Here is a 25,713-nt window from a genome sequence, read left to right on the forward strand (position 1 = left end):
TCCTTCTCAATCCAGATCTAAGTCAACTGCAACTGTATTTTTCGACCCTGTAAGAACCTTTCTGATCAGTTTTTTTCACAGAATCATCACTTTTCATCTTCTAGCATTGCTGTTTTCCTGCTTCTCTCTGAAACTAAATCCTATTCATACTAAATTCATTGGCTAAAGTCAATTTTTTTATTTTTTGTTAAAAAGAAAAAGGCCAAATTGTCTGTTAAGAATTTTTCCTAACCAACAATTTTTAGAAGAGGAAATAGAAGGTAAAGAAGTGTGGCAAAAGGGAGAAGTCAGTATTGAGGTTTATGTAATTTGCTCCGTCTCCTGCAGCAGGAACGTTTGTACCTGGGTACCGCAGTGATTAGACGTGCGATAGATGGGGAGAGAAACTGGCATTGAATTTTGGGTTCATTAAGGAACATTCACAGGGCTGTAATTCAGGCTTAGGAACGATTTTTGAGTTTTGGTTATAGACAGATGAAGTTCCATGAAAAAAGCCACTAGGATCCCATGGAAATGATATGTTTTAATCCTTAAATAAAAAGTATAGAAGCCAAGAGTCTGACAAGCCTTCTGAAGCATGAGGAGTCCTGCGTGGCCTCTCATCATGTCACTGATGGGACAGTGCAAAGCTGCTTTTGTATTGCTGCAAACTGACATTTTCAAGGTGCAGAAATTGGCATGAGAAAACTGCAGAATTAGAATAAACTCTCACAACCCCTCAAAAAGTTTGATCAAAGCCAGCTCAATTGTCTGTATCAGACAGAGGAGTTAAAAAGACAAAAAAAAAAAAAAGCTTGTGCAAAAGCGGGGAGAAATGTAAAGGCTAAAGGCTGCTCTAACCACTAAGTATCAACTTCATCGCCCACCCACCTCCCACACACAACTAGAAATAACTTTAAATAATTTATTTAAGTGTGTCTGTATTGCAGTTACATATTTAATGACTTAAAGGGACAGTGTTTCGCTTCAGAATAAATTTGAATTTTCCATAATTTGAAGGTAAGCATTACTCTTGCACCCTATTTTCTGAGAATTTCAGAATGCTTTATAGTGCTCACTGGATTAAACTCTACGCTGCCGTCTCAGGTAGTCATTACCCTTATTAACGGAGAGAAAACCACAGCACGAATGGGTTTAGTAGCTAAACTTAGAACACGGTAATTCAGTGAGAGAACAAGGAACAAGCTAATTCCCCTGTCCTGCTCGCTGAACATTAGAAGAAAAAAAATATCTCTCATCTTTCTTCTGCTCCTATTGTTTTTTGCCTCAAGAATTGTCTTTTCATAGATAATAATATATTCAGGGACTTAAGGGCAAAAAGTTAAGCAGGAATGTTAGTGGCAGAATGATGGGGACATCATTTATAAAGGAAGAAAAAAAGGAAGCATATACAGTAAAATTTCATGTTGGAATTATCTAAGCACATTAGAGATGAAAACATCTGACTGAGCCATGTTATGAATTTTATTAATAATGGTGAATAGTTCATATCTCTGGAATTGTCCATCCTTTTCTGTAAAGACCATTGCCTTGATAATGGTCACGGTTTGGTCCAGCTATTTCCAGGAAATTCTGATTTTCATGTGTTGAGCAGATCAGTACATTTGTAGAAATTAATTTTATCAGCATAGGAATAATCCTGGATGTGGGCTTTTTTATGGGCTCCCAGTCATTTTGACCTTGGAAATGGGCAGAAGAGCTGACAAAACCTAGTTCTGGCGTGCTCACTTTTTTACCACACCGTGTTGACTGATTTGGAAGAGAGCAAAAGAACCAAAAAACCCAACGAGCTTGCTTGGTCATTTCCGTGCTTACAGCCTGCTAGGGACAGTACACCCCCAGAAAAGGGAGAAGACTCAGACTTATACTTCTGGCGTCATTTTCCCCATCCCCCTGAAAGAGCTCAGTGCCCGCATGGTGGGGTGCTGCGTTCCAGCGCAATGGGGCACCGCAGAGATATCGCAGCACAGATAACGTCCCAGGGCAGTGCCCACAGATGTGTCCCTCAGTCTCCAGCTACGCCTGGAGTTTGGCAACCCTCTATGGAAATACTGAAAAGAATCGCAGTCTAAATGCACAGCTATTTATAAATTCATGCAAAGTTCCTCAAGTCCTAAGAAATTCCTCTCTCCTTTATCCAAATGCCGCCCCTGCTCACACCAGTCCCTTTGCGTGACTTCACAGGGACCAAAGTATCTCTTCTTTCTGCCAGCAGGGAATCCATCTGACTTGTGTAATACCACCTGGTTCTCGCTCCCTTCGTCTGCCTCCATGCTTAGATTAAGACCATTATGGAATAGGCACTGCCCTTGTCTGTAGGCTGGGATACATTGTGGGTGTCCCTATATGAATATAATTCCCCCTGGCCTTTTGGTCTGGACCTGGAGAGTGACATTTGGGGAGTCTTGCCTCGGTGAGTACTTCCTTCTTGTAGTTGTCTAGGAAATACTCAGAGAACCACTTCCTGTGCTATCGATGGGGCGAGATGAACAGTACTGCTAGTTTTGTATTCATCTGAGCCCTGAAAGACTCAGCAAAGAGCAAACAGCATGTGGTACAACCATTTTGTTAACAGAGGGAAAATCGTGATCTTTAAAGCACCGTTTTCCCCAGTATAAATACATGGTACAGAAAAGCTAATTATAGCCCCAAGGCTGACAATTATCAATGACAAACGCAAAACCCCAAACAAACGCAACAGTTTCTCATCTTCAAGAAGTTACAGAAATGCTCTTTTAATGGCACAAAACCTGAACTACATGTCAGCTTTCTTTTTTGCTGATGCTTACCTAGAACGAATCACTGCTTAGAGGGAAAGCAGAAAGCAAGGAGGCAGTCAAACCCTGGCAGCCGTCTGAATCTCAGGCATCTTGCTTTAATTTCCCTTTCTTGGTGGCAGATGGTAGCTTTGCAGGGGTGTTAAATCTGCTCATAACTAATAGGGTGTTGTTTCTGCGAATGCTCCATCTATTTCCACGGGAACAAACCATCAATTCTCACTATAACATGGCACAACCCAATAGTCAAGAAACTATGATGTGACTGGGGAAAAAAAGATCACACCACCTACATCCCCAAACCCCCTATCAAATAAACAGTAATAACCCAGACATGTTTACTATACTTTCTCCCATCTCGTGTATTCTGTTAGTTTAAGAGCTGAACCCGGTGTGCCGTTCCCCAGAGCTTTCACAGCCAGGCTCCTTAGGCATGCTAAAATATGCAGGCTGAGAGAGATGCTTTAATTTCCTTCAGGCCCAGAGCGGCTGTTTGTTCAAAGGATAAGGCACAATCCCTGCCCTGAAGTACTCACAGCTTAAACAGAGAAGACAGAGAATGGAGTAAACAGTATATCATCCTTGGGACCTCCTGGCATCAAAGCGGGAGTGGGTCAGATGTGTTGCGTAGGTCTCAGCCCTTGTTTTACTAAGCTTTTCTTTCACAAGGCAGTGTAATGTCTGCAGTAGCACTATCATTTCGGTTATTCCCCTTCCACATAAACCAGCACAGCCCTTGGCTGTCTCTTGTTCAGCTGCCCGACAAGCCGCCAAATAGGTAAATCTGTAATGGCTCAAGCTGCTGCAAGGAATTGAAAGCAAAGCTTGAACAAGGAGCTTGCAGCACTCTTACGGACCCACAGCAGCCGGGGCCGTGGGGAGGCAGCTCCTCAGCTTTCACACGGGACATCCCACTCTGCACGCACAGGGTGGCCCCCGACACCCCTACGTCCCCAAACCCCTGTCACGCAGCACTGCAAAACGCTCTGAGGCTCTTGTGTAAGAGACTACTGTGCCAGCGGAATCACCTGCTCTTAACAATAGGTAGAGGGGCTTTACGTGGCAAATACTGAGATTTATTACTGAGATCGATCATCTCTCGGCACAAACATCCAAGAAAGTGGACTATGTGAGGCGGTAATCTATGGTTTTAGCTGCAGGCTGTGACAGAAGCCAATGGACTAATTCTCTCCCTTCAGTATTTCCCCAAATTGTAATCCTGTAGACTTTGGCAACCCCCCCCAGTCTAAGACGTGTACAGGATGTGTGATTGTGGCAGGGGGGAGCCAGTGGTTATAAAACTGCCCAACACTTGCTCATTCACATGACTTTCCACTTCGCTCCAAAACTGAAAAGTGACCTCTCTGTGTGAAGCTTTTTCCGTACCGTCAGCAGCTGAATCTCCTGTCAACTACAACCGCTGCACCTGCTAAGAGCAGAACCACCAGAGATCACAGCAAAATAGCTTTCAAACTGCCGCTGATCTTTGAAGTGGCCCATGTTTAGATTTTATTCTGCCTTCCTAGGACCGTAGGAAAGTTTCAGTTTTAATCCCAGCATCTGGTGTGCATTTGGTTGCAGAATAAAGGTTCACTCATATACACATGCCGATTTCAGTCTTCGCTGCCAAAGTGCTTCCACCCAAACCCATCTGGGTAGAGTCCTTATCCCGGTAGCCCTGCAATTGTCCCTGAACCTTTTGGCCTCTCCTGTTTCGCCAAGAATCATCTTCTTCTTGCAAACTACTCAGGAAAAATCCTCTTCCAGTTGAAGTGACCTGTTCTGAAGAAAGAGGGGTAAAAGTGCAGCTAGCACGGAGTCACTGGTGGTCACAGCATGATTTCATGGCCTTCGCTGCCCTCACCTGCGCACCCAGCTGAGGGTACGCACGCTGCCTGCTGCTCAGGGGACAAGCCACAGCTTTTAGAGCAAGGTCTGTTATCAAGTGTCATCCGGGATGAACGAATAGACAGACACCAAAGAGAAGTAAGGTGTTTTCCCACCCACATAGCAGATACAATGACACCTTCTCCTGCTACCAAAAGATGGACCAGCTGTTTATTAGTCTTAGTCACTTTTAAAATGTAGAGGCTGTGACCTTTCCATTCAGGTCGAAGGAAATCGAATGGCAGGGATCCCAGTGATTGCACAATTTGGCTCTTGTTCAGATTGTAGACTATGTTAACTGCAGGACAAATTCTGAGGTCCTTCCAGTTTCTTGGCTGTGCAGACGTAAGCTCACATGGGAGTACTTCCTTCTGGATAAACTGCACAGACCAAAGGGGCAGACTCTGCTCCCAACTATTCCTGTATCGTTCCCCCCCCCACCCCGTTCAATTAACCTTTATCATCCATGCAATAATAAGCTCAGCTAAGAATCAAAGGAATTAGGCACTGGGATTTGCTTATATCACACTTCTACACGATTCTGTAAACTGGTTTATAATTCTCTTCATCCCAGAGCTGGCTCAGAGAAGAAACACATGACTGCTTTGCCTGATAATGGCTCGCTCCTATTCTTGCTGACAACTTTCTGGGGTGTTCAACCTAGGCTGAGTTCAGAATACTTTAATACTGAAGTATTACACAGCCCTCGTTGCAGACTGGAAAACAGGGGAATCCCATGCAGCAGGCTGGAGACAAGATTCTCACGCTGAAACTTTAAGCTCATTTTTTTATCTAAAAGGGAGAAGCGGGATTTCCCACTTCTACTGGATGCCTTTTTGCTTCCCATTAAAAGAGAATGCAGCTAAATAATAGCCGGCGATCTCTGTTTGTCTGGACTCTTGCAGTAACTTACATCCTCAGGTTCTCTCCATTTCCTTAAAAAATCAATAAGATTGGACTTCTAAACTGTATTTGCTATGATTTGATCCCATGTGCTCCCATTGATTTTCATGTGGCTTTGCAGTATTGTCTTTGAAACCTCTCCATAATGTGCTCACGGCCTCAGTGTAGTACTTGATGGAGTTAGAGCAAGCAGATGCTCAGCCCAGACGAGCTATGGGTTTGTTAATACCCATTGAAGGCCAGGATGAAAATGTATCTGATCTAATACTTTCTGTGCTGTCAAAACCTATACTAAGATTAATAACTAAGTTTTTTCAAATGCATTTAAAAGAACTAAGGGCATACCATGTCCATGCTTTTTCCCAGGTCTATCAATTTTTAAAATACACAAGCAGCACCCACACGAGTGGCTGAGGAATAAAGGGCTTAGGTGTCTTTGGGGAGAGTGGGAAGGCAGTTTACCTTTTTTAACCAGTAAAATTCAGTCCTCTCTGCTGAATCTTGTTTGCTAAACTCAGGTTTGGATGCTTCTCACATAACTAGCTGTGTTTAACTGAGCCACCTAAAATAAAAGCTTAGGAACCTTGGGCACCCTCTGGAGTTGGTTTAGATGGTTATTCAAGCAACCCGAGATCTGAGCTTAAAAGAGTCAAGGTCTTTTGTGCTTAAAAACATAAGCAAACTCAATACTTTTAAGATAATGCATTACTGAGTGGTGGAAGTTACTGGCACATAGTGTTGTGGAGGTTAAAGTATAACTGCATTAAGAAAAGGAAATATAAATTAAGATTGGCTTAGTGTTGGCTTTCAACCCTTTTGGGCCAAATGCAAAGTTTGGCTCAGAAAATTTCCAAGTTGCTGATTGGCACAGACTAAGAACAGAAGAACTGCTTAGTGGCGTATTAAGCTAAATGAACCTTTCAGCTAACGGGCTGTCCAAGTCTTACATTTTTATGCGTGCACATTAGAGGAAGGGCAAGCCGTTATTCTTTATAGCATGGACGAATGATTTCTGACATCCCTTGTGTCGTAGCAGGCCAGGACTGATCACTGAGTTCAGTGTGATAACCACGGTAGAGCCCCACTGGCAGCAGGGGATTTGGACTGCTCATTTATCACTGTGCAAACGTGATCAGAATTAAGCCCATTCATTTCCTGAAACCACTGGCTCACATCCTGTATATGTTCAACCATGCAATGGTGTGCATCTCTTAGATGAAACCACAGAAAATGAGGCCTTGCAAGACAATATATACACACCACTTTCCCCAAAGCACTGTTCATCTCAATAAGGGTCTGAGGGCGATTTGCTGAGTGTCCTGTTCTTTTTAAGCCCTGTCTGTCCTATGTATTGCTTGACAATAGCCCGCTGTTAATCCAGGCCACAACTTGCAAAGCATGGGTGAAATAGTAACGTAATATGCGGTGCAAACGTAAGACTTTATTAATCAGGCATCAAGTTCCTATGAGTGTGGTCAGGAAGACATACCTCTTCAGAACAAATATGCTGTAGGACAGGTTTGTGTTTCTAGTGCCGGCCCTTGCACATACTTTGCTTGTGGTCTGAATCGCTTAACACTGCAGCCCCTCCGCAATAGTTCGCTGGCTGGTTGGGATGTGTCGTTCAGCTTTTTTAAGTGGTGTTTGTCGTCAGTCTCCAGGTTCTTTTCCGAATCAACAAGCTCTCCTGGCTTCTACTGCTAATTCGGATGGTTTGGTTTGTATTTGGTTTGGTTTGTAGAGAGGGGGGGAAAAAAAAAAGAAAGAAAACCACACATTGGCCACAAATTGCTGCCTAACTTCAACTGTACATACCCTGCATACTTCATTGTATATATTGCAGGAACATATGCTTGTGTATGCATATATAAATGTGTGCATGCGCCTGTATATAAATAGTAAGTAGGTACATTGTTGTGTATTTTTACAGCTACTAGCCCTACGTAATCTCAGGGATTTTCAGCACTATAGATATGTTGTATTTGAATAGATATGCAATTGCTTTAAGATGTTTTGGGTGAGCTAGATAGCTGCAGAAGGGTTGCAGAGATGGAAGAAGCCCTTTCCTTTCCTTCCCAGATTCAGAAATACACAGGAGACAAACTGCCCGTGTTGTGTCACGACAAGTTCCCCAGGATGGTCGGGGAGGCCGAGCAGGGAGCAAACCCGAGTACCAGTGTTTGGGTGGTGGAAGGGGCCTCCACTATCTTCTAGATACTCTGTGCTTCTCTTGTGGCTTGTAAAGATTATGGAAATGGGTGAAAGTCAGAAGTGCTCCTGGGGCTGCCCTGGCCTTGGCAAGAAACCAGAAGAATATGACTTATAAAAAGTCATAGCAGTTTTAAAACTTGCAGAGTTCACGGGGGGAGAATTACTGTTTCTCTCCTTTGAATGCATCATAAAGAGGAGGAGAGAGGAAGACACAAAAATCCTGTATTTCAACATTTCTTTTCACCTAAGGTGGGCCAGCAAAATCACCTTTCACCAGAGTATATTCCTGTAACCAGAGCTAAAACCAGATATGGCCACTGATGGCAGATTTACAGCTCCAGATTTCTGACCTTTGTTTCCTGCCCAGAGCAAGGACAGTTGCGTGCTGCACTCTGTCCGACGCGCTCCTGGGAGAGGGAAGGGATGGAAAGGAAGCCAGGGACTGTGTTTCTGGGCCACGTTCAATGCTGCTTTGCTGTCAGCTATCACATCATGGGAATAGGAGATTCTGCAAAAGCGGAGACCCTGAGAAGGGAAAAAATACGCACAATAACCCCGGCAAAAGCTGCCGGTGGAGCATGCCTGGAAAGCGTTAGCACGACGGGGAGGAAAGGTTTGCCATGTGTTTACACTAATGCTGAATGACCTCTGCGGGGAGGGAAGGCGGTGAGGGAAACGCTCTGCAGCTGGACGGGAGGTCACGATGGCTACGGCCCTCTCCACATCTGCTCTTCTTGTTTCCCCAAACGTCGCTCGCAGAGACAAACCTCTGCAAACGTGTCAGCTGGCACTGAAAGCCCGGTGGGGTGAAAATGGCACAGAGCTGGATGCTCACAGTGAGTCAGAAACCTCCTCCGAGTCAAACCCTCTAGTTCCTTCAGTGCTTTCTGAAAACTTCAGCCGGTATCGGTAAAGCACACCGCTCCCTGAAACCTGGAGGGATGGGTTTCGTACTGCCATTTGCTTTATGCAGCCATTTTGAACACGTGCAAAGTGGGGAAACGACTCCTGTTCTGACAGGCTGCCCGCTGTGCTTAGCTTGCACAGGGAGGGAGACAGCAAAATATTTCTCTACCTCAGTCCAGCCCATTCCCTGAAATCAATGGGATGTAAACATGTGTTTAGGGCTTTCTCGAATGGGAACCTAAATGTCCTTCTCTGCATGTCTTAATAGATCCCATTCAGCCATCGGCATAGAAGATTCATTGTCACCAAAGATTCATTGTCACCAATTATTGCAAACATTTACACGTTCGCTTCTCAGCCTGGTCTTCTGACCAGCTGAAGCCGTGCCAATCTCGCTGGCCAGGCTCATCACATTTCCTGGCTGAAGCTAGTTTATAGATGACTTGGATATCACTAGCACACAAGCGAGGGAGGAAAATCAATGCTTACAACCCAATTCAAAGGCTGCTGAATCCAAGGGAATGATTCCTCTTCAAGTCAGCATGCTCTGAATGAGAGTAGACAAAAGAAGGCTTTGATAGCAATTGATTTTTGAGGGAAAGGAGCTGCGTCTTTTGCTCGGTTTGAAAATGAGTTGTTTAAAAGTAAAGGCAAAATCCATGCTGGCTTGGGGAAGGTGATTGTGGCTGTGCAGAGGTTGCGATGATGAGAGGCAGGCAGGCTCCAGTCTCAAATGAAGAGAATTGAGAGGGGCTGTGCTGGATATACAGAAATACTCTATTGTGAGAAATGAGACGGTGAGAACTGATAATGAGAATGAAGAACTTCCTTTGATTATTGCTTCTCATTTCCTATAATGCAATCTACATCTTTAAAGAAAGCTCTTCTGTTAGATGTTAGATCCCCTTGCCTCCTCCGTGTGGTTAGAAGATCTTAAGCACTAGTATTGAAAAAGAAAGGTTAACCCGAATAAGGTAGAATATTAGCCTCTTTTTCTTCCGACTTATATGCTGCATTTAGGCAATGTAACACCACAGGTATGAGTGGAGCGATTTCAGATGTACAGCAAAATCTGGCAGGCAGGAAAGTGCAGAACGGCACGTGGTAGCAGCCAAGACAGTGCTGAGAGAACTGCTGAGAATGAACAGGAGGTGATGGCTGAACCCGTCCTGGGCTGGTCCTGGATTTCACGTGGGGACCAGGGCAGGACCGTACCTGCGGTTTCTTTTAAAAAAGATAGTTGGAAACAAGATGGAATTGTTGCGTGTCTAGATGCCTAAATACTTTTGAAAATCTAGCCCCAAATCACCTTTGAAAATAGCTATTGAATTCATAGATTATGTTAGACATGCCATACCAGGTTGTATATGCAAATTGGACTGGTAGTTTGGCTTTGGACAAATTACATAGACTCAGTTTGTCAAAAGCAGGTGCTGATTTTGAATGCTTCCATTTCACTAGTGCAAGGATTTTCAAAGATGGTGAGTGTGATGCATCGGGGACTGGATGAGTGAGCACTGACACATGCCTGTTTTTACATGTTTGAAACCGAAAAATTGAAAGCCAGTTTTGAAAACAGAAGCTTAATCCTTCTGTGCTTGCAGTTTCCATATCTGTGAAACAAGGATGGCGATAACACTTATCACCCTGCTGATGGCAAAGAAAGCTGCCGGAAATTTCTCTGCCTTCCTTACACTGCAGTGGGCAGCAGAACATTCACAGCTATTACGGGGCAATGTCTGTACTTGAAACCCTGTTCCTTTACAAGTAGCACATCAAGGACACGGGCAACAGCATGGGCAGCGGGTACAGCAATAATTAGAGCTACCTAATGGAATTGCACATTTCAGAACAAACAGGATGCACGTATACACATATGGGAAAAAACCTTCTTGATTAATACCGAAGAGGAAATGAAATTAGAGACACTAATCCAGATAACCAAATCAAGCAGTTCTAATGTGGGATGGCAGTTAGCTAATGGTAACAACAACAGCAAAGGACTATCAGCAAAACTCCACCCTGCGCCACAGTATTTAAAAACAAAATTGCTTCAAAGGCCACAAGCTAGCCATGCATTTACGCGCCTGAGTGATCTCAATTAAAACCAATGGAACTATTCATGTGTTTGAACTCGAGCAACACGTTTGAATCCTTTGCCAGATCGGCACCTAAATTCATCCCGATTTCCTCCTGGAGCGTGGGGCCTGGCGGGGGAGCCTGTGGAAACCTGTGTGGTTCCCCAGAGCGCGCCGTTCAAAGGACGGCATTCCCGCTGCCTGGCGTGCCGCTGCAAAGCTCGACTTCGCCTTAAACGCCAAAAGCCGCAGGGATGTTTGTACACTAGGCGTACCTTAAACTACCCTTCAGCAGCGGAAACAACTCTGCCCAGACCTTGCAGGGCGTAGACGGGATGCTGCTAGGATTCGCCGATTATTTTCGCACCGACCACCGATAACAATAACAAAAAAGCCAAAGCCGTAGTTTTCAGGAATTTTCATTCCAACTGAAAACTTGTCTCTGCTTTGACGCGTACCTTGAAGCAAAGGGACAATTATCTAGTCACAACATTCAATCCCATTTGCATAATCTCATCTAAATTGTTCAACTGCTTCAAATACTTTTGTGATTAGAAAGATACTCCACAAATAAACTGACTGCATGTTCCTGACACTCAAAACTAATGCGTTGCAAGTCAGGGAAAGATAAAGCAGCATGCAAAAAGGATTCCTGCCTTACCATTACTTACACCCAACCTATGAAACCACAAAATTTCTTGTCTATTACTGAAATGAAAGTCACATCAAAGGTCCTGTAAGACTGGGGGATATGCTGCAGCAAAATTGAAATCATATTTAGTAGGTGGAAAGTTGAGCTAGATGCCTGGAACAGTATCTAATTGCCACATAAGAGTACATTTTTGTGTTATTTATGGCCTGATGGCGAATCCAAATTACCTAGATCTAAACCCAGTACTGCAAGAGACTCTCTTTGTGTCCTCAGGCAAATACCTTATAATGCTCTCATGCTTGTTGGGAGGTGTTTAATTTGCAGAGACACTGAGCATCAGCTAGCCAAGATTTTCCAGAGTGGTTGCTGACTTTAGGTAATCCATTTTGGACCTCTGAAAAGGGCTTGGTTTCCAGACACAGCAAAGCACTCAGGTTTCATAGTTAGTTTCTTTCAGTGAATCAACTCTTATTTGCAAGAAAAAAATGGCAAAACCCAGCAATACAACTTTCTCCTGTGTGCTGCTAAGTAATTTTTGGGGTGGGTTTTTTTTTGGCTTTTGGTGATCTGGGGGGGAATCATGCCCTTTTTGTTGTCCATATACAACCCCTGCGCCCCATCACTATCATAGCTCGCACCTTTCTATTCCCAATCTTTAATGTATTTATCCTCCGAAACACCTGTGAGACAGGGAGTTACTATACTCCTCCACCAATGGGCGCCTGAAGCCAAAAGAAAGCAGCACCTTGCCCTTGAAGCTGGCTGTGGTGCAAGGATCCCAGGCAGATGTTTCTCCTCCTAAGCCAGCAGCTGGTCTGCTGGGCGGGCTGCTCTGCAGGGGCTCTCGCCGTGTTGCTCACTTGAGCTTCCTGTCAGATCTGACAAGGTTTTCCACTGACCTTTAGATGTCAGAAAGGATGATAAAACAGACCCTGGTGACTGTGTCCTCTCCGCTGCCCCCCACTCCCATAGAAGTAAGAGAGGGCGTTAGGTGCTCGGCTTGGGTTGCATGCTCTGGCATACACTGCCTTCATCCCTTCCCAAATCTGCATAACCCCACTGGCCGTCAGGAAGGACTGAAATGTCGTCTCTGCCATCCTTCTTCCCTAGAACAAGCTAGTGACAACAAGCATGTAAAATTCTTACGCTGTCGTCCAGGGAAATCCTATGACACCTCAGCAAGCTCTTAGTCCTATGGTTGAAAAGAGGCAGTGGCCGCAACAACAACGGGAGAATTTTATCCCCATTTGTCATGCAGACTGGTGGAGCAGAGGTGGGGGGCGACTGGAGGGAGGAAAGATCATTAAGACATGGCAATCCTGTTCCCATGCTAAGGGATCTCTAAGCCCAAAGGATCCCAGTACCTACTTCCAAATGTAGTTCTGCCAATCTGACCTCAGGCTCCTGCAGCCCGTTTCTGCATCGTCCTAAAAGACCTATTCATTTTTTCCTGCCTGTTGTCACATTTTAGTGGGGCGGCCTTGGCTCTACCCTTTTAAAGTTCACGTTGCAGCAGATGGGCCTATCTAAACACCAAGTGCAAGCAAAGAAATCAGCAGCTGGTCACAGGAGTTTCCTAGGAGAACGTGAAAAGGATCGCAGCAGGCTGCCCAGCGCCCTTGGTTAGGCTGACTCACACAAGAAGCCTGGTGAGACGCGTTTCTTGGGCGCTCGAGTCGCTAAGACACAGCCGAGGCTGAAATCACAGGGGTGATGCACCAGCAGAAGTTTCTCTCTGTGCGATGCACTTTCAGAGGAGTTAAAGGTTGTGAGAATGACGGCTGTCAAATGTTGGTAGGCATACGGGAATCAAACCAACCCCCGTCACATCATGCACTTCTAACACGCCATTCTCTCCCTTAGAGAATTCCCAAGGGCTTAAAGTCCTTCGGTCCCGATGAGGATCAGCAGCTTTGGGCCAGGAACTGGCGGAAGCTGGAAAGATACATTGACCCCCAAAGTCAGGGTCTTCATAGGGAGTTCATTCCTCTCTCAGAGATGGCATCTGATGAGCTTCTTTGGGAAGCTGGATGATGAAATGGAGAATTCTTATAAAGGCTGACCTTCCCATTTGCAAGTAGAAAATTTTACCTTAGGGAGAAAAGAGGAAATACCATGGGGGAGCGGGTCATTCCCCCCCCCTCCCCCAATTGCACTATATTTATCAAATCAAAGTGAGACTTAAAATACCCCCATACAGCTGGTTTCAGGTTGGTGTAAGAGGTCCCAGTTGTGCAACTCGCCCCACACAGGAGGCCTCTCGTGCACACCAGAGCTAACTCTGAGAAGAGAGGGGGTTAAACAGCATAGAGGGTGGATGCTCGTGGAGCAGTGAACCTGTAATCGCTGTTAATACTGGAAGGAAACGGCATCAGCTGTCCTGCGCCATCACAGCACAAGCTATCTGCCCGCTGCGGGGAGCGTGCACGATTCGGGTCTCTGTGGACCCATCCTGACTCATCCTCTCCCCAGCCTGCTGCGCTTGGCTGATGCGTTTCAGACCCAAATAATCGGGGTACCTGGGGAGCCAGCTGCACCCGCCCTGCCCGGGAAAATGTTATTACGTGCACCAGCCCTGGAGAGCACTGTGAGGCCTCGGTGCTCCCCGAGCACACGGCAGCTGGGCAGCAAGTAGCTGTGCCGCGGCGCAGAGCTGGAGCCACTATCTGTAAAAGACTCTGTGGCCCCAACGTACAAATACGCTGTGGGCAGGCGAGACAACACCCGAGGCTTACATTTTTCTCCCAGAGCCTTTGGTACTGATTCTTATTCACACACAGGCTCTTTGCATTACCTGAATGGTGTAAAAAACCTATTTCTCTAAAGCAAACTTTCGTAGCAATGGAAGTCGGGTTATTTCTGGGTAAGATCCTCAGCTGGTGTGTATTAGTATCGCTCCAACAAAGTAAATGGTGCTGGGCTGATTTACACTACTGGAGGCTTTGCCCTTTAGAACATGAATGCATTTATGATACAGCCACGCTATGGGAGGGGGTCGAAGAGACTGTAAAGGGAATATAAATGTGTCTTGTAAGGTGCAGCTGTAAGTTACATTTATTCCAAGGCTTGTTTCCGTTGCCCATAGACTAGTGTGAATATGAACCAGATCCAGTTCTCGTTTAGTTTGCGATTTCTTTGAACGGTGCCTGGGAGAACTGACTGCAACTTATCCATGGGTAATATATTGTGATTTGACACTTGCTAGGACTTGGCAGCTACTCTCAGAAAGAAATATTGATTGTGAAGAATAAATTCAATATAATAGTGGAACAAGGGAGCAGGACATCATTGACACCATTTACAGCCTGCAATTCTGGAGCGCCCTTTGTCTCGAGTGGATGGCAAATGTTAATTAAGGTGCCCTCTCTGGCATCAAGCGACTTGATGTATTGTCTCATTTTTAATTTTTCTGTCTGTAAAATGGGAATTATACTTATTTCAAAGTAGCTGTTCATAACAGTGCCATTCTCATGCAGCTGTGAATTTCACCCATCAATCTAACTGGCTGGAACTATGGGTAACGACTGGGAGTAAAGGGTTCTGGAGGCAATGCTGGGATCACTGCCTGTCAGCAGGAGATGATGCTGTCTGCTTCCTCATGTGGCCTCTCCCTGTCCTCCTCTCTAGAGACGTTTGCTCTTTCTGGCTCCTATTTAGATTGCCGGCTCTTGGAGCAGGGATGATGTTTTCCTTTTCTGTTTGTACAGCCCTCAGCACAACAGGGTTGTGGTGCATAAAAATCAGGCTTCTACTCACTGGTGCCATACAAGGGAAAAACGATACTAGTGTTTCATGTCAGCGCAAACTCAGCGCTGGAAATCTGCGTCATGAAACTGATTCAATTGCTCTCCATAAAATGAGGAACAGCTTAGAAGAAAAAAAAGTACCACTTCATCTATTTCAGGTATTTCCAATGCCATTTAACGCATCCCCCTTCATGCTCAGGAGAAATGTATTGAACGTCTTGATCTCAGCCATTCAAGAGAAGCACGTGCTCAAGGGCTTTGCTGAATCAGGCCATTAATGAGTTTGTGTCGTGTAAGAACTTGCTACATTTCATTAGGTAGAGGAGAAAGAAAACAGTCATTTTTACAAATCGGGAGATGAAAAATCTCTCCGAAACACACCCGCCTCTACGCTGGCAATTATTTCACAGTCACCAACCACGAATGATTAATTCTGCACTATCATGAACTGCAGAGCCTAGCTAATACTACATGAAAGGGAAAAAAGTGGCACTTGCCTTGCGTTTGATAATAACAGGGGGGTGATGGGTGTGAGTGAAATGCAGTTAAAACCTCTTTCGACGTCAGGCTATGAAGGGCCAGGGTGTTTATCAGAGTTATGCGTATGGGTATGCCTCTGCATTTCTAGCACAGAAGACAGATATCCCAACGTTTACTCAGGGCTGCTGTTTGCTCAGCCACCTGCATAACCTTTTGCTAGCATTTTCATGCTAATTCCTGCTGACAGGGACTGGCCTGCAAGGTATTCGTGCTGGCAATGACAGGAGACTTCAGTCCCAAGGACTTGAATCTGGTGTCTGGGAAAAGCAAAGACATCAAACACATCTCCTGTCACTCATTCCAGGTTCCAGTTTATAATTGCTTGCCTTCTGTTTAAATTTCACGTTGTTGCTTGGTGGGTGACAGAAACCACCCAGGTCCTGACAATACCTGTCAGGATATCGTTGTATCTGCACATGCAGCTCTGCTCTCCGTGCCTATCTTTATTCTTTTGGGAATCCTCATAAAAAAAAAAAGGGGAAGGCTGAGGCTTCCCAGAGAACAGAGGAGCGATGGCTCCTGCTTCCCAGGGGTGCGAGAGCGGCATTTCTTAGCTGCATACTGTGAGCTGTGGGTACTTCAGGAGTACCTTAAAAAGCGCCTTTTGCTACTGGGACTTGTCAAAGCTTCAGGAGAAATATTGGGAGAGTGGACTTGAAAGGACAGCACTTGTGTCTTATGAACATAGACAAGAGGTACAAGATGTCTAAAACACTGTTTATGTAGGTCATCAGCTGCTTTGTTGCGGTAACTTTAGCAATTCCCTCAACCCATCCTATTATTTCTTGCTGCTGGTTTTTTCCCCTCCACTTTACGCTGCTCTCTAGAGTCAGTCTTTGTGCACAGACCGGGCAGTGTAGGATATGGTGGGGACAGAATAATGCCGAGCAAAGCCACGGCCTATTCTTCTCAGGTCTGTTTATATAGGGGGTGAGTAAGACACAGGCGCCGCGTCGCACCCCATTGTAATGCACAAAGCCTGCAGCGAGTCTCGGTGATGGAATCCAAAACGCTGTCAGCTGCTAAACTACAGCTCTTTTGATGACTCTGCTTGTTGAGGATAATTAGACTGGTGCAGTACAGACACACACACGGATGTCTCTATTCTTTCTGCAATTGCAGAGCACATGCTGTGAATCCACTATGAGCACCAGTTAAAACCTAGGGCAACGTTTTCAAGTGTGAGCAAGACTTGGGAGGCTAAGATTCACTTTCAAAGGTGACTTAAAAATGCAAGTCTCATCAGGAGCCAGCAGAGTTAGCACTTGACATTTAAAAGCAACAAATTATTTTTTTATTTAAACTTTTGCTCATGATCTTTCAAAGAGCGGAATTCCCCCGCAACTTCCGTCGGTGTATTTATTCAGGAGGTCCCGAGTGCTGGCAGCACCCTTCGAGGACGGGCTCTTGCATTGCAAAGTGGCAGCAGTAGTCTAGGGGTAAACTTCTGGAGGGCTTTATAAGGAAGTGCTGCAGAATTCTGCAGAAACGGGCCAACATGCTGCCTCTGTCACCAAGCCTCCAAGGAGGAAGAATAATCAGCATTTTATATGAACAAGGCTCCATTCAAATAGTCCATGCTGGATATCTGAAGTCATGTGTTTCGCTAGCGAGTCTTTGTCTTGAGAATCTCATCAGTAAACTTATACTGGCTCCTGACAGTAGTATCAGGTCTGTGAAGTGAGAGAGAAAAAGGGACAGAAAAGGAAAAGATAACACTGGTATCTCTATCACTCAAAACTGGTATGTAGCTTGAAAGGGAATTGCATACTAAGGATCAAGTTCTTAACTGCTTGGGTTTTTGACACAGAAGGCACAATGTAATTTTTCAGGCTCTGTCAGTGACGTGTGGGGTCTGGGTTGCACTTACTGAAGCTCCTCTCCTTCCTAGTGTAGAGGGCAGGGTCAAGTTCAGGACCTTTGCTCCAAGACAAAAAAATCATCAGAGAGACAGAAGCACAAGCAAATGTTTTCTTGTCACCATGTTATTTTAATACCAAAACAAACTAAGTACTCAGGGACCAGGAAACTTTCTGACATCACTTACAGTGTTTGCCAAAGTTAGATAGCCCTGAAAAACACATCTCAGAAATCCAGACAGAAACGCTGTCTTCTGGCTGACTTGCCACTGAACCAGGAACTCACTGCATATGGTGATGCTACTTAGACATTTAAATATGAGATCCCAGTGAAGCATGGTGTGTGAAGGCACTCTAAAGGTGGGGTTTTCTTCTCCCCTGAACACGTGCAAGCTTGCTTTCTGGCCAGCTAGCACTTATGCAGCAATTATTGCAGTGACTCACTGACCTTGGCTCTACTGCGAGCAATTTTTGTATAGGGATGCTCTGTCCTTAAACAATTTTCTCGATGTTTGTGGCAGAAGCATTTTCTTTGTCGATACCAGACCTGAATATCTGATTGTTCCACTTCTCCCAACTATCAGATACGATTAATGGCAGTTATGTATACAGTATCCTGAATCACTGAGGTAACATGGAGTGCTACTGCTGCCATTACCATTTTAGAGCGTGATCTTATCACAGGAATGACTTCTTCAGCCTCTGATAAGGGAAGGTCTCTCTCCATTTGAAAATTTTATACAATGTCATGGAAATAGATGTTCTACTTAGACCAGATATCTAAGTCTTGTTATTAAGCTAATAGACTGAAACGCTACGGATTTAGGTGCAAGTGCCAGCCCAACTACAGGTCTGACATATATCTAAGTTTCCCTGTGCCTCAGTTTCCAGACTATACAGTGGAAATAAAGAGCCCTCTATGTTTTATCACTGTAGATCTTTAACGTAAGGAACCGTCTGATAGAGATCTCCCCCACACCAAACACAATGGAGCCGCTGGCACGTAACAGTCTGAATACTGCACTAATCATCGCTCAGTCCCCCAGCAGAAATCTGCAATAAAGCCAATGAAAAAAAAATCCATATGTAGAGGAGCCATGGGACTCAGTCCCGAATGTACGTTTGCTCAAGCCTTTCTCCAGTGCACCTTCCTGGCAGCTGCTAACTCAATTGCAGCATCCATGTTCCACTGCGCAGTGCAGACCTGTTGGATCCCTTCCAGCACAGATGTTCAAAATTGTTCAGAGGCCTCTGTGCTGAACCCAGGAATTGCAATACATGAACTAGACCAGTTAATTGCTCAAATTGTTGCTCAAGTTACAATGCAGAATCTCATCCGTTAAACCCCAGTGTGCACAAAGAGCTGCCTGCTCCACAACTTCTCACAAAAGCTGCGGCAGGCACATGGAAAGGGAGGGTCACAGTAGGGGACGAAGGTCTTGTCCAAGTGACCTGCCAAAGGGTGCACCTCCAGCAAGTTCTTCCTCTTTTGCTATTTGTAGAGTGTAAACAGGTCACAAATACTTCCTACCAAGCTCCTACTTAAAAATGTCTATCGGCCTGATGGCTGATATGCAGTACTGGAAGTAGAAGTATTTTGGTTAGATGGTTTCTCTACCGCATGGTCCAGTGGCTCTATCCAAGCCCAAAACCCACTGTCTTGAATGATGGCCACAGACAGAGCGTTAGGGGAAGCTTTTCCCTAAGCCCTTGCAGCTACACCACCTGGATTTTCTATTCAGTAGCTGAAGGCTTCCTCCAGTGCTGTTAACAAACCTGGAAATCCACCTTCAACATACCCTTCTAAACTGTTGCTTCTAGAAGCATTTCTATCCATCAACTTCTTCACTCGGGATGGGGTTTCCCTCCACACCCCGGGCCAACACAAGTCACTGTGAATCATGAAAACCCTTCTAAAGCTTGGGCTTAAGTGGGACTTACGGGATGCCTATGTTTTGGGCTGGTCCTTTGTAGTAGGATGAATTTCAGCCAAGAGTATTTGCAGAAGACTAATACCCTGAAGGCAAGGCCCTGAAGGAACACAAACCACTTCAAAACCGAAAGATTATCTGCAGTGCTTTTTTCCCATGCAGTATTTTCCCAAATCCAGCTCAAACCCTAGAGGAACGAGAGACTTCGCAGCCTTTCTGTGCTGAAATACTGCTATGTTGCTAAGTCTGTTACTAGGCAAAACATGTTTTAGCAGCCTAGAAAACATTTTCAAAACACAAGAGAAGATTTTACTGTTTGTAAACTGGATCTGAGCTTCTTTTCTTTGAGAATAATGAAACTCTTAATACTCCTAAATTCTCATCGTTACTGAGAAAGCAAATCAAAATCAGACTGGCTTGGTTCTATTCAGGTCCGGGGGAAATGTGGTACAGCTTTGTGAATTAACTCCTCTTCACGCCCATGAACACAGAGTTAAACCCAGGTGGTCTTTTGTGGGAGGGAGGAAATGTGTAGCATAGGGGAAGTGGTGAAGTTGATTCATGGTAAACTGTACAATATTCCCGTCTATCCCATTTTTATGAGGGGGAAGTGTCTGCAATTATGTCTAGCATCAGCAGATCCACGCAGGAGCACAGCATTACACATTGAACCAACATGATGGACCTGTCTGCAGAAGATGGTCCCCCTTTTTCAGGCTGAGATGATGGGCAGGAACATCCGTTTAGTTTTGGAAAGCTTTGCCACCTGTGTCAAGAACAGTGCTTATCTCTTACGCTTATCACACAGAGCATGGCAACCAAAAAAGCATGATGCCTCTAATTTAAGTGTTCTGTTTATGGACAGTGATTTACCCTGTTTGAGTAATGACAGGGGCCAGAGAATTATCTTCATTTTCCTAGGTCTGGATCTCTTCTGAAACAGTACCTCAGGGCTGTGGCTTGAATTCAGACTTGTATGCAGAAACTCAAGTAACATTTTAAATTTTATATATTTATATATTCATGCACATATGTGCACCCAGAATTAACAGAAAGAAAGCAGAATTTTTTCTCATACTAAAATTTAAACTTTGTTTTCGAGGATGTTTTGAGGAGTTTAAATTCTGACATGAAACTTTTAAACTTGTGAATCACTGAACTCGCAGGTTCTGGAGCCACACTGATTTCTGCACCGTGCAGGCTAGAGGATTTCAACTGCTTATCCCTGTATTAGTTCCAGTAACGGAAGCTTGGTCAAAGGCTTTCTTCCATCCTGAAAGAAACTGCAGTCCATCACTAAATTTTCCTGTGTTTAGCATTTTACAGAGATACATGTTATGCATCCATTTTTTTAATTGCTTGTACATGTATAATAGTTTTCAATGATCCCCTGTGGTTTCAATGGCCTGTAAACTACACTGTGCTTCCCTTTCTATTCACTCTCAGGAAGACTATCAACACCTGTATAGGGATTATCACACAATAATGAGAGGCGCTGGCAGTCAGATTAGGTCTGTGGGTGCAACTGCTGACAGCAGATCCATAATGAGATGAGATACAATATTTTGGGGCAACTGGGAAATAATAGTTGTGCTAAATCTCTTTCTAGAGGAAGCCTGTTCTTTTGCTTAGGGTCTTGAGACACTGAGGATCTGGTTAGGCTTTTGTGTGACCCCGGGTAAAATGCTTGTCTTGGTGCCCAAATTGCAAAATGGCAATCAGAACATCACCTTTGCCTTCCTTCCTTCTTTAAATCAGAAACTACTTGGGATAGGGACAGCCTCCTCCTGTGTGACTAGACAGTATGTAATATAATGGGCTAATTGCGAAATAAAAAAATACGGATTGTGTGCTGCCAAAAAAACCCAAAATAGAACAGCTCTTCATAGTAATAGTCCAAAGCAATGACATACTACAGTGGTTTGAGCAATTGCCATGCACAGGTGAATGCATCCAAAGGTGGTTTGTACATCCCTGCATCACCATTTAATTTAGAGTAGCCCAGCTGAATTGAAGCTGTTGCTGGGAAGGAGGAAAAGAGAGACAGACAGACAGACACGTGTCCAGGAGCACACGACAGAGCTGCTCTTCTACCTGTGCCGACAAGGACTTTAGTGGGGGAGTGGGGAAAACCTCCGGGGTCTCAGTCTGTGTTGTGGGACATTGACATCAGTAGAGCTCCATTCATTTCAACACCTGATCTCAATTTATCTTTGTTCAGAACGGAAGGATATGTCCTTCTTCGACGGACCCTTTATCCGCAGTCCCCCATAAACCACATGCAGGATGGACAAATAAAGACTTATTTAATAATGACTTGAACAAAAGATCCATGGCAGTTTTGCACTTGATACCTGAAGCGTAAATGCCTATGACATCCTCTCTTGGTTTCAGCCTGGCTCATACAGTTTTCTACCCTTAACTGAGCAAGTCTATACTAACCATCCAGTAATACTTGGAAATCATATTTAGTCTTTCACCTTTGATTATTTTAGCATATGTAGGGTGGAAGTGGCTTGCCCAAAATAACATGGAACCAGGAAAATAAAATGGACAGAACAATCTTCAGCTCCTGTCAGCAGTGCAAGCCCAGGATCATCCTGGCCGTCTGAGCTCTTGTTGCCATTATAAACTGTAAGCATGGAAAAGTATTATCAAATAATTAGTGATTTCTGTTTTGGAGAGACAAAAGCTGACCTGTCCATTGGTGGGGGTGTGAGGTACATGAAGTTACTGGAGCTGAATTAGAAGCTGAAAGTTAGGCGATGTGAGTACTCCCAAGGATCTCAGTACTGGCTCAATACCCCATCTGAAAACAGCACTCTTGTGATCTCCAGGTAGCTCCTGTGTCTCCTGCCCTGGCTTCAACAGTCCTCTCTGTCCCCTGCCCCAATCAGTCCCCCTGGCTCTAACAAGAAGCCGGGAGGCCACTGATGCCAACAGCAACGGCATTTTGTGACATGCCTGATAGACTCGTCTGACAGCTCCGAGCTTTGTTTTGCATAAGCCATGCAAACAGATGGTCACCACTTTTAAGTATCAGCCCGGCTTGTATTTGTACGCAGGATCTACAGGCACAGATCTGAAATCCCATGTTTCGCTGAATTGTCTGTCTCCTTTTGTAACTGCGGCTTTGGGGTAGAAAACAGGGGTGGGAGAGTTTTGGGAGAAGACTCAAAAGGGCTTTACTCTAAGGCTACTTCTCAGTAACGTCTTTGGGAGACAGGGTGTTTTGACCTCCTTGGCAACTCGGTAATCTCTTTCATTCACACTTGCAGAGTAACATGCTGTGAGCTAAAAAGCTGCTTCTGGGAAGCAGCGACCTTTAGGGAATGTCTTTCTGCCATGCAGTCCTGTCTCTCGTGCTTCCGAACCTGTGTGCCGTTCCATAGTGTGCCCTTGGTGGCAGTACTTAGTGGTTTGGTTTTATTTCTGTTTTGCTTCTTATCTGAATTCTAGTCATGAATTATTGGTAGTATTTCCATCAGGCTGGAACGGGGGCACTAATCGCTACTTCAGATCAGGAAAGCGGTCCCCCTCCCAGCAGACAGCTGAGTTGTCAAACAGGGTCGTATCGCAGTACCTTGAATCTAGTATGAAGACAGCTTGACCCGTCTGACTGGTTATATTTGCAATAAGTACTCTTTGCAGTTGGGGATATTTTGCCCATTTCTCTGGCTTGCTCCCTCTGTTTAACCTTCCCTGTCTTGAATGATGAAGTTTTGGGTCCATTTTTGTCAAATGTTAGTGTTTTCTTGGGCAAGAATATGAACCATAGACATAGTTCCTCAGCTAACGGTTAGGTAGGACCAGGGCTGACTGTCAGCCTTGATGGCACTGTCGTACAGGTAATAACTAGTTTCATTCATAGTACCAAGCTGCTTTTTTCTCTAGCTACACTGAAAGATGCGCATCTGTTTTTCCAAACGAGCAGAGCATGAAGTCACCGGTCTCCTACTATCTCGGTTTGCAGGCGTTGTATATAAATGCTGTACATTGATTTCAATAGATAACTATAGATCACTGACAGACATAAGGACCATAAGTAGGACAATGGAAAACACATTAGATTTTCTGTACGTGCTAGTGGGTCTACGGCAATCTCATGAATCCATAGATGACATACGTCCTTAAAACTGCATGTGTGTATCTCTGTATTTATAAAAAACTGCACAAAGACAGGCTGCAAAACCACTGAGTTCTGACTGGTATCAAGAACAAAAGGAAAACTTAAGCAGATCAAGGAATCATCCAAATCCCCGCTGGCTTCATCTGCATCCTAAAGCGCCCAGTCCCACTTCAGGAGTCACCACGTTTAAAGCTGGGAGAGTCATTGTTAAGTTATCATTAGGTTGCTGCCTAATTAATTTAAAGCATAAGCACATGCAGGGAGACTACACCAGGGCACGGCTAAATCGGGCAAGAAAAACCTACCACTTTGGACTACGGAAATTTTCTTCTATTGCTCCGTTCCTTTCTGGTTGACTTGTACGCGGTCTAAAGAAAACCTCCCGGGTGACCAAAGCAATCGCGCCGAGGACTACTCCTTCCCAAAGCGGAGGAACGACGGGCTCTGCTTTCGACCGGGGGTGCAAAAAACTCCCTCCCTGCCGATGCCCAACTTTCCGGCGATGCCTGCCGGGCGGTGCAGGCGGGCTGCCCCGGGCGGGGCGGGGGCCCTTCAGCACCCCGGCTCCCGCGGGCGGCGGCGACGGGACGGGACGGGACGGCACCTGCCGCCCCCCGGCACCTCGCCGCCTCCCTCGCCCGCCGCCGCCGGGGCAGCGCTCCTGCCTGGCTGCGGCGGACCCGGCGCAGCCCTCGGCCGGTACGGCACCCCCGAGCCGCGCCGGGCCGCTCCGGGAGCGCATCCCCCGCTGCTCCGGCCGCTCCGAGAAGGCAGCCCCGGGCCGCTCCGGGGGCGCATCCCCCGCTGCCCCGGCCGCTCCGAGAAGGCAGCCGCGGGGGGCGCATCGCCCCGCTGCCCAGGCCGCTGCCGGGAGCGCATCGCCCCGCTGCCCAGGCCGCTGCCGGGAGCGCATCGCCGGCCGCTCCGGCAGCGCATCCCCCCGCTGCCCGGCGCGGGCCGGCATCCCCCGGCGGCCGGAGCTCCCTCCTCCCGCGGGCTCGGCTCCGCGCCGCGCCGCCCGCCTGTCGCGGTCTGGAGCAGCGAGGCAGAAAGGCGCCCGGCGCTTCTCGCCGCCGTAAAACGAAAGGGGGGGGCGGGGGGGAAGGGGCCGTGCGGCGACTTACGCCCGGGCTTTGGGGAAGCCCATTGACAGCAGGATCTCCAGCGACGAGCCATGTTTGATGGTCCCCGCGCGGTGCTGCCGGTTCCGCCGGGGGATGACTTTGCTGTACAGCTCCTCTTTGGCAGCCATGGCGTGCGGTGCGGGCTGCCCGCGCTGGGCCATCACGCAGCCATCGCCGCCCGCGCAGGGCCATGCACACCCGCAGCGCCCAGCGCCCCGCCGGGGGCCGCGGCCGGGGCAGGGGCAGGGGCAGGGCCCTCCTCCGCGCCCAGCCCAGCCGCCGCTCGGCGCGCCCGCCCCGGCCCGGCCGCCCCACACGTGCGCGCCCCGCGCAGCCCACGCCGCCAGCGGCGACTCGGCAGCGGCTCGGCGGGCGGCTCGGAGCAGCCGCCCGCGCCGCGGCCCCGCGCAGCCCGCCCCCGCTCTTAAAGCCGCCTCCGGGCGGGCGGGGGCAGCCCCGGCGCGGAGCGCCGGCCCCGGCCCCGGCCCCGGGCCCGGCCCCGGCCCCGGCCGGCAGCCAGCCCCGGGCCGTCCCCGCGGGCGCGGCGCGGCGCGGCGCGGGGCGGGGAAGGGGGTCGGGGCGCTGCTCTGGGGCCGACCCCGGGGGAGGTAAGCGGGGGTGCGCTGAGCAGGAGGGCTGCTGGAGCAGGTGGGAGAGTGAAGGCTTGCTGTAAAAGACGAAAGCACGTGCACAAGCCATCATTTTGGGTTTTCTTTTTTTTTTTTTTTGAGGAAAAGCTCTGCCCGATACTGACCTAACTCTGCAGGAGGGAGAGCAGAGGGGGAGGTAGGGTGCTCTGCACGACAACGCTGGGACTTCAGGGGCTCTGTCCGCCGCTCGACGCGGCTTTGATGTGGTAGCACTAGTGGTTGAAGTCAATTGCAGTTAAAGAGTTGCGCTCCAAAAATTTCCACCTCACTCCTGTGTTTCTGCATCCTTCTCGGCCCTGGCCAGGCCGTCACTCGCAATA

At 46.7% G+C, this 25,713-nt stretch overlaps 1 protein-coding gene across 2 annotated transcripts in view; it reads right to left on the bottom strand.

Moving 5' to 3' along the window:
- UBASH3B (ubiquitin associated and SH3 domain containing B) overlaps positions 1–25,130 on the bottom strand; it is a 77,267-nt gene extending 52,137 nt beyond the window's left edge. For both annotated transcript variants that reach the window (XM_072884620.1, XM_072884621.1), the window contains exon 1: positions 24,744–25,130. In XM_072884620.1, the coding sequence (XP_072740721.1) occupies positions 24,744–24,904 (161 nt within the window). In that variant the 5' untranslated portion in view covers positions 24,905–25,130. The remainder of the gene's footprint in view (positions 1–24,743) is intronic.
- Between the last annotated feature and the right edge of the window lie 583 nt (positions 25,131–25,713).

Source organism: Ciconia boyciana, chromosome 20, assembly GCF_034638445.1.
Source record: "Ciconia boyciana chromosome 20, ASM3463844v1, whole genome shotgun sequence".
In the NCBI taxonomy this organism is placed as follows: Eukaryota; Metazoa; Chordata; class Aves; order Ciconiiformes; family Ciconiidae; genus Ciconia; species Ciconia boyciana.